At 31.2% G+C, this 10,350-nt stretch overlaps 1 protein-coding gene and 1 non-coding gene across 2 annotated transcripts; one reads left to right on the top strand and one right to left on the bottom strand.

Annotated features, from left to right (window-relative positions):
- Positions 1–61: 61 nt before the first annotated feature.
- LOC132742317 (cysteine-rich PDZ-binding protein-like) lies at positions 62–3,588 on the bottom strand (the record flags this gene model as incomplete). The annotated part of the gene is given in 3 exon segments (XM_060730683.1): positions 62–116; positions 2,549–2,614; positions 3,436–3,588. Coding segments are annotated over 3 exon segments (137 nt in total), but the record flags the coding sequence as incomplete, so codon positions are not given.
- Positions 3,589–9,065: 5,477 nt separating this feature from the next.
- Positions 9,066–9,138, top strand: Trnat-agu (transfer RNA threonine (anticodon AGU)). Its single transcript has one exon. It is a non-coding gene; the product is annotated as a tRNA-Thr (tRNA).
- The last annotated feature ends 1,212 nt before the right edge of the window (positions 9,139–10,350 follow it).

The following is a 10,350-nucleotide window of genomic DNA, read 5'->3' as shown; positions in this document are numbered from 1 at the left end:
GAATGTATATCTAATACTTATACAATGTAAGTAGAAAACTGCTTTACAAATAAAGCCTTACCTGTTCTTTTTCATAGTAAGAGCTTTATTTTCATTCACAGATCTACCACCTCCCTCTGTAAGAAATAGATTAATTATATACAAGTGTAAAGTACAACTTGTTTTCTGATAAAAAGCCTAATAAAGTCCAGACCTGGGGTAATCATTAATCGTAATCATCGATTTTTTAACTGATTACATGATTACACTGTAATCATCATGTAATTGATTACCTTGCTCAAAATTGATTACATTAATTGTAATTAATCAATTACAGCTTAAATTCAGTCTGTAATTATGATTACAATTTGATTGATATTGATTACTTTAGCAGATTTTTCATGAAACTATTAAAATTCAAATGATTTATTTCACATGTTACAATTAAACTAATACTCCTTTATAATCATAAATGATCTTTAATCACAAATTGTAGAGTGTAAATTGATTGATTTTGATACACAACTAAGCCACATTTTTATTGAATAGAAAGAATGTTCTCTATTGATATCCATATTTGAAGTAAATAATAGAAATTGTCATAATAAACAATGATTGTCCATAAAGGTAGTAAAATATCACATGAGATGTTTTAAGACATCATTCACAATGAAGAAATAAGTTTAAATCCATGCACTGCCATTTTAACCAAATTCTAAGTGAAAGATAGACATCATTTTTTGGCTGGTCTTCTAACCAAAATGTCAAATCATTGGATTTTTAATGTCTTTGAATTTCCAAAAGAGATCTCTGGAAATGTTCAAAGCACAATGCAAATTGTGCCCTAAAAAGATTAATGGGCAGTTGGGCACAAAAGTCACGTTCCAATCTTCATTACCACACATATAAAGGTATATTAAATTTTGTTTCACATATTTTGGTTAAAGATTCAAAGATTCAAAACCATGTTTAAAAGTTTCAACAATGTAGATAACTTCTTTACTCTGTATATTCTAGAGTTTATGTCAGATGCATATTACCATATTTTAATTATATGCAACAGTTATTTTGTAAGGTTATAGACAATGTGTCTATATCATAATGGATACTGTTGTACCATTGAAGTGTTTGTAAAAAATTGATAATTTCTTTGTATAGCCTATTGTCTCTTTGAATTCCCATACAAACATTTATTGTTTTCACACCTGTTTTTAACACCTGTATACAGCATACTGTACAAAATTGCCACTTTTCAAAAATTTCTGTTGTGGAGAGTTCATTATGGAACCTACACCAAGGAGACTGAGGACCAGAAAACCACATGTGAAACCACCCCCTCTGTTTCCGATTGCCCAACAACACCAGTTGTTGCAAAAGTATGCACCCTTCTCATCCAAAATAACAGCACACTACAAATGTCTTTGTAAAGTTTGTTGCTGGTGGCTTGCTTCCATTGTCAAGCTATTGATAACTAAGAAGTTTCGTGAAACTTTGCAAATCCTTCCGTCCTGATAGATGCAGTCTGACTGACAGACGGTTTCATAACTTATGATGCTAAAGTGCAATGCTAAAAATATGATAAAGTGATGTGACAGTAACTAAAAGTGTGTTAAATTGAATGACTGTTGATGAGCTGGAAATCCTTGTGGTATATATAATGTATATAATATATATAATGTATATATTAAATAGCAATAAGAAACTTTTTGTTTTATAGTTATACATTGAATGTAATCAATTATCAATCAATTACTTTCTTAAAGTAATTGTAATTTAATTGATTACAGAGGCAAGTCTGAGTAATCAATTGTAATCAATTACAATAAAATCTGAAAGTAATTGTAATTAAATCAATTACTGATCAATGTAATCATCCCCAGGTCTGATAAAGTCATTGATAGATTGAAGTTTCCACCTTTTTCTTCAGAGTTTTTCTTAATCAAACAGTGTCTAAGAATTAAAATATAAAATAAGTTAAACTGCAAACTAATAGATTTTAGCTGTAAAATAGTTAATTGTGAAAATGATATGTATATTGTTTGCCTATGATTCCTTCATTTAAATAAATCATACAATAAAATTTTGTCTTTTGGTTTATACATATTTATTTACGCTCCATTGCAAATCAAGTTCTTGCAACTATATTAATCACTTTTGAGTCCACTTCTGAACCAACAGTACTAGTACTGGTGTCATATGAAGAAACATAGTTGTGACCCAATTAGGGCTCGAACCCAAGATCCACGAGTTGAGAGGCAGACACCTTAACCACTAGGCCATGGCTCCCCTTGTCTTTTACCATTAGTATTAATGACACCAACATTATGATGTCTTGATGTTGCTTTAACAGAACCTAAAACAGGGTTTAAATTTTAATATGCAGAAAAAAAGTAAAATTTATTTTCAGCTTCAGTGACTTTAACAAAATTGTCTGTATGTCTCTGAAATCAGCTACTAATTGAAGGTGTAAGGAGTAACTACAAGTAACAGTGGGATGATTGCAGGGTAAGAGACAATACACTTAGTAATAGAAAAAAAACATGAAAAGCTAAGACATCAACATAATTACCTGTTGTATTTCTTGCACCAGACTTCCATGGATCAGGAGTAATAACCTTTCCAAGTTTTTTCTGACCTGCAATACGATAAGAGAAGATTCCAAAATTAAAGTTTGGATTGCTTAAACTTGCTTTTTAAAAAATATTTACCTGTTTAAACAATCTACATAAACATCTTTCATATGAACTTTTAAATGCACTGATCCACTTCTTACAATATATATGTATGGTACTGACATGCATGTACCAGGAAAACTAAAGAACTACTTAGGTACATGGATATAAAAAATTAGGTTTGACATGACTGTATCTTTTTGATTCTATAAAGGAGATGAACCCATTTCAAAAAATAAGACAAGATATTGTGCTATTTTGTGACCAGTCAATATCTCGTCTCTACAAAGCCAGATTCTGACCCAGAACGAAAATATCTCAGAATCTAGCTTTGGCACGTCAAATTGGTCAATATATTTTGACTCAAGTGAAATATGATAATTTTCATACCACAAGATGAAAATAAAACCAATCATGAGTGACAGTAGCCAGGCGTGAAATATCAAATTCATACCACATGATGAAATCTAGATCTGCAGAAAAAAAACTTGAATTTTCAGTTTACTTTATACTTTTTTCTCATTTATTTATGACATTGCAGTTTAAAAGACTTCTTTCATTAATTTTGTTATGGGATTTTTTTAAATCGTTATTTTTTTGTTTTGGATAGATTTTCGGGTTCCTGTGGTAAGTCAAACTGCTAAATTACACTGACTTTATATGTCTAAGGGGAAATCAATACAATAGTCTGACCGAATGAGATTTTGTTTACTTATTCTGAAACAATCGAGCCGTCTTTTACATTTTTTTCATGATTTGAATGGGTTATGAAATATGAACTTACATTTTTCGCAAACCATTTTGAAAGATTTTAATGGAATATAGGGAAATTTCTAGTGTTATCGTTTACGACAAAAACTTGTTTTTGTTTGTGAACTTGTAATTTTACATAGTCATAATAGTCACTTTATAACATCGCTAAAATCCGTATACCCGTTATACAAATCATTACGGAAGTAATTAGTAGGCATCAACATAATGTCTGATTTATTTTGTTTATTAAAAATCATGTTTTACAAAATAAGAAATTTAACTAGTTTCCAAGGCATCATAATTTGTCATCAAACCTAATTTTGATCATGAATTTTTTTGTCGGCCATGCACGTATGTTAATACCACGGATTATATTATATTGTAATATAACTCCGTGGTTAATACATGTATACAAATGTATATATTTATATTGTTTATTGATTTGAAAGATCCTGCGTAAACACACGGTTAATAAGCTTGTTTTTTTTTTAAATAAGAGCAAATTTACTAGTTATTTCAGTAATAATGCATGTAATCAAACATTGAAGGCACGTACCGTTTCAATTTTTATGAAATTCAATGATTAATATAAAAGTTGTAATTCAAAAGAAATTCTAACAGATTTAACACAATTCTACGGTGGCACAGAGGTGACGCGTGTGTGTTGTTTTTTTATCTCGTGCGCGCGACTTAGTAACTTATGCGCACGAGATAAAAATTTACCAATCAGATTACACTATATATATGATTTTTTTTAAGCTTAGAAAATTCCTGGTTAAAGTTTTACAAGCGACATTAATCTTTGAAATTATTGAAGGTCTCACTGGATACATGTCTTTAAGATCATATTAGGAGGTCACTATCCAAGGCCTATAAATGAGACATTAAATTTGACTAAGTTATGACCCTTTGTGGGGACCATCCTGTGATAGGGTTGATCAGAACGTACGTACTAACGGCCTGTTAACCTTGTCTATACGATAACTTGAGAAGGAATAAACCCTGGCTTATTTTATTTGGTAGGGACATTGTCCATGGCCAGTAAATGACCTCTATTGATGGTTATGGTCATAAGGTCAAAGGTCAAGGTAACCAAGACACTACATGTATAATCCGTGTCTGATGAATAACTTGAGAATGAATAAGTCATGGTTTATATCACCTAGCAGGGACATTTAACATAACCACTAGATGACACCTAATGATTTTGTGTTCATTGGGTCAAAAATCAGGGTCACAATGACGCTAAGTGTAAAAACATTGTTCAATCAATAACTTGAGAAGGAGTAAGCCATGCGCTTTGTTACATGATAGGGACATTGCCCTTAGCCCCTTAATTAGTATCCAATAGAAAACCATATTAATTTCAATGTCATAAGGTCAAAGGTAAAGGCCACAGAGACCCTTGTCGAATCAATAACTCGAGAATAAATAAGCCATTGTTTATGTTACTCGGCAGGAATATTGGTCAAGGCAAATGTATATGACCACTATTGATCTTAATTTAGTAAATTCAAAGGTCAATGTCACAGTGAAACTTATAAAGCATAAGTGTGTAATATATGCCAGTGTGACAGGCAGGTGAAGTACGGGCATCACTGTCCTACGGCACATTTCTAGTTAACTAAGATATACATAAATGAATCAGCAGATTGGTTAATTATGTTGTGCGCACCACTTAATTATCTCGTGTGCACAACCTAGTAACTCTTGCGCACGAGTTACCAAGTCGTGCGCACGACTTTGTATTTCTTGCGCACCACTTATCTGTCTTACATTGGTTGCCGGTGAAAGCAAGGATTGGATTCAAAATACTTTCTTTCACGTGTAGCTGTTGCACATTAACAGATCACCTATGTATTAAATAGGATCAAATTGTCCACACAGGCCGAACATATCCTTTCCATTTTCTGTGATTGCTTTTTAGGGGGGGGGGGGGGGGGGATAAATCACACTTTCCATATTTTCGTGTTAACCGGATGATTCTTGTGTCTAAAACACACATGCAACCATCAAAACACTCATACAATCATCATGTGGAGATATGACAAGTCCAAAACCCACCCTATTGTAAACTGTGCAATATTTATCTGTAAACTAAGTTTTTAGGGGCGTGTATACGTTTCTTTATACTTATATTATTTTTGTAACACCTTTTAAAAGATGTTTGTCATTATTCTATTTTCTTTTATTTACTCAAACTTTGATTGATATTGTGTTGATAAAATTTGTTAAAAGTGGAACTTGTTGTTTGATACTTGTTGGGAATAATATTAAAGTAACCGATTTTACAAGATAAAAATTCTCGTATAGTCCAACAAATTTGACAAAGGCCTCAGCACACCCTATTTTGGCCACTCAGCGGTACTTTTCTCTGTGGTCCAACACGTGAAGTAAAGGACCGTTTTATTCACATGGATGTGAAGAATATGATAGGTGAAAAGATATGATCAAACAGGTGGGTTACAATACAACGTCTGAAGAACGCCTGAACAAATTAAAAGAAAGTCGATATTTCGAGTTAATAAGTCGAAATTTCGGGTTAGTAAGTCGAAATTTCGAGTTAATAAGTCGAAATTTCGAGTTAATATGTCGAAATTTCGAGTTAGTAAATCAAAATTTCGAGTTAATAAGTCGAAATTTCGGGTAAGTAAGTCAAAATTTCAAGTTACGGAAGTCGAAATTTTAAGTTGATCAGTAGATATTTCGAGATTAGTAACTCCAAATTTCGAGTTGATAAATAACGCACACCTGGAACTAATGTTCTACCGTAAATATATTTTGACTAGGTGTTGATTAGGTGAATATTTATGGTTTTTTTTAATATTTGTCTTTCATTTTATTTTATTCTATTTATTTATTTATTTATTTTTTTTTTTCATTAATTTATTTATTTCGAGGGAGGGGGGATTTACCATCTTGTATATTAGAGTAATATTTTAAACAAGGAAGCTTTGAAAGTTGTAAACATGCATCATGTTAGTCATGGCGAAAGAGGAAGTATTGCGAAACATAGATACATAATGTCGTTGTAAGAAGTCATTTTCACTTTCGATTCTTTGTTGTCTTACTATTTCAAGATGATATCTAATTACAAAACAACTCACAAGATTCTGAATACGTATACACTCAATGACCCACGATGTGTGACAAAAAGCAAAATCAGCAGAATTCACAACAATTTAAACATAGCCTAGACACTAAAGTCTTAACAGAAATATCGACGACAAACACGACTTTTTCCCCAAAAGTATTTAAGACATCCTGAATGGTTTGAAAACTATATATACATGCTTATAACTGTGTATTAATTGTTTTGTTGAATCATACTTACATCTATGTTAACTACTTTTTTCAACTTAAAACATGAAAAAAAAATGTTTAGCGATAGAATGGATTTTATCTATCATAGTTTGTTTCAGTAATTATGTATTTGTTCTTAGAATATAAAAAGGTCTTGTTTACTATAGTGTCACCACTACTGAAAGGGCCAGCCATTTCTGACTTATGAGACACCTTTTGCTTGCATATCATGTACCTCCCAACTCTTACCACTATGCCATGGCAGGCGCCAGGCGGATAGAAATCGGTAACCATTCTTTTTAAAGATCCTGTAACTCATTTTATATGGTTTTATATCATAAATGAAGATTTATCAATATTGTAAGTTCCAATAAGCATTATTTGTAAAGATATTACCGAATTTACATTTAATGTTAATTAGAAATTTATTTTCTATAAAGTCCAAATTAAATTTTTCAATAAGAAATGAATGCATTTATTTAAAGTATTACATATGATGCGGACAAATATTTGCAGTACATATTTTACATATTCTTCTATGTTTGAAAATTGTTTTACAAGCATAATTATATACTTACATAAAATTTCACATAAGTGTGGTAACAACCCTAAATACGACATACAGGATATTTAACTACCAGGCGGCCATTTCGGAACGAGTCCCACGGGGAACATTCATCTTTCAATTAACGCTCAACTTGGGGCACGAACCTTCGACCTCCCGATCCGAAGGTGGACGCCTCAACCACTAGGCCAACGGTACCGGATATATATGTAGATTTCGGTTGAGAAATACAATTGATGTATGACATCACAGTGACATTAAAGACCTATTTATCCCCAAAACTGCTTACATTTCTCGAACGTCTATTTTATTTTTGACAGTTTTTTTGGTCTTTTTAGTCATTTCCATGTAGCTTATCTATGTATTGTTTCTTCTTTTCTTTTTGGCGTTTAGATATAGTATTTTGTATGGAAAACAAAATACACTTTTTTAACATTTTGCTTCTTATATGACAAAGTATTATGTACATGTATTTCGCATTAAACGTTGATTTCTCCATCACGTGATTAGCATGTCAAATGCTCTAAAGAAATTATCAATACACTTTAAAACACAGGGTTGTCCTTTCTTTAGAGGAAATCCCTATATCATCTACTTAACTACCAAACAATCACCATTCTTTCACAATAATGACACTTAAGTTTGAGTCATTTGATGTTGTTTTTTAGGTCTGTTATGTGTGTTTAGTGTTTTAGTCGGAATTTCCTTCTACTGTATACGTATTTCCAAACAATAAAACAAAGGGAATTTCGAAACTCGCCTTCTTACATCTCTTGTGTTAAAATAAAAACGTAGGTGGTGACATGTGATTGTATTAAAATTTGCACAAGAACAATAAATAAAAAAAGAAGAAAATGGCTTTAAAAATAGTTTTTATTTATTGTTTATTATACTGATTTTCATTTTAAAAACATTCAAAGTTCTTTGTTTTCTACTATCTTTATTTCTCAAACGCTTTTATGATCATAAGATATCAATTATCATCATGATCATGGAGAAATGTTCGAGGATCGAACAGGCTGTTTCTAATGACCTTTATGTTAGCGAGCGGACCGTTATATATATTACTAAAATACAGTTTATTGTAAGAAAACTGCCATCATAAAGAAAATGGTGGATTTTTTCCTGTTTCATTTTTTTTTGAAAATTAATACAGTTGTAAGTAAGTATTGCAATGAAGTTACAATACTACTTTGATTATAAGTTATGACAAATAATTTGAGCCGCGTCATGACAAAACCAACATAATGGGTTTGTGACCAGCATGGATCCAGACCAGCCTGTAAATCCACGCAGTCTGATCAGGATCCATGCTGTTCGCTTACAAACCCTATAACAAGCAGAGAAACTAATAGCGAACACCATGGATCCTGATCAGACTGCGCGGATGCGCAGGCTGGTCTGGATCCATGCTGGTCGCAAACCCATTATGTTGGTTTTGTCATGACGCGGCTCATTTCACATTCAGCGCTACTGTAAACAGGTAATAAGCATCTAACATACTCTTAAGACATTTTTAACAAAAGTTAAAAAAAACTCATGCTTGCCCTTTATAACTTCATTTGTTTCTGAGGCATTATGTTCTTTATTAAGGAGGTGGTTTAGACTCAATTGATTTAGATTGTGATTTTACATTTGTAAAATTCTTTTTTTACATGTATTTATTAACTTTTAATTTTTCTGTGCATTTTATTTTAGTTTTAAACTTATATAATTGATGCTTTATATCTGCTGTAACTTAACCCAAACAACAAAATAAACGAGTATGTAATTTAATAATAAATAACAACAACGGCTCCATAGCTCAGTGGTTAGAGCGCCTGTCTAGTAAACAGGAGGTCGAGGGTTCGATCCCCTCTGGAGCCTTTTGCCAAGACCGTTACGTGTTGTGTTTTTTCCGTTTTTTTTCTACTAAGAAAAAAGGAAAGTAATGGAAAACAACAAAAGCTACATTTTTTAAGATTTAATGCTAATGAATTAGTAGAATTGAATAACAATTTTTCCGACATTTGTCTTTTGTATGATTGAATAAGTTAGTATTTTTCGCAAAAACATTCCATTTTTTTTCTGGTATCGTGTTACAGTTTAAAAAAAAAGAAAAAACTCATTTGCCACACAAAGATGAACAATCTTTTACTTCTTTTGCTCTGTTGTCAAATGGTATAATTACATGTATATTGAATTAGTATTTTGTATACGGAAGTCAAATTACTACTTTATTTACATTTTGTCATAACTGCACATTCAACGCAACTTTCTTCAGTTGTATAACATCTATAGGTCTAAATCCATTATTAAAACATTATTAAACACATGTTTGACATTTCTAAAGAATTATAAAAAAAGTATGGATTTTTAAGGCATAATATGACTTAAATGTATGAATTATTATTAACTTTATCTTAAAGGCTCATTATATCTCAGAATTTATTTCTCAAAAGCTTTATATTTTTGCTGTGCTTTTACACTTTTCAAAATGTTACTCATTGGCCAATTAGCTTAATCCTATTTTTATTATCTGTTGTTGCCTTTTGGCAATTAATACAGTTATAGTGATTTAGCATTTTTGTATGGAAGTCAAAATACTACTTTATTTACATAATGCTTTTTATGATATATATTCTCCGATTTATGGCTACTTTCTTCAGGTTACACTCATCTAACATGCTCTGCAAAAACATCATTAAAACGTTATAAAATTCATGGTCGCCCTTTTCTAATGAAGTAAAAAATGTATTCGTTTCTGAAGCATATTGTGCCTTTAAGATATAATTTGAATATGTGAAGCTTATAGCTTTATCATTTATAACAGATTAATTCTTATCTTATTAGCACAATTAATAAAACATTTGTCAAAACAACAGTACAGTAATGTTGTGAGGATTTTTATAATACTTTTTCTATTTTTATAACTATTCTTTAAATTATTTAACTGAAAGTTAATAATCTAAGTAAAGTTTTGAAGATTTTATAATACTTGTCACACAGGATAAGCGAATGTGTAAGATAAAACGCGAATAAGGAAGAAAAAAATACCAAAAATGAGCAATTGATGGTTATAAAACCACGTGACCGGAT

This window comes from Ruditapes philippinarum, unplaced genomic scaffold (genome assembly GCF_026571515.1).
Source record: "Ruditapes philippinarum isolate M1 unplaced genomic scaffold, ASM2657151v2 ctg6158_1_1_1_1, whole genome shotgun sequence".
NCBI lineage: Eukaryota > Metazoa > Mollusca > Bivalvia > Venerida > Veneridae > Ruditapes > Ruditapes philippinarum.
This window is presented reverse-complemented; position numbering and strand designations above follow the sequence as displayed.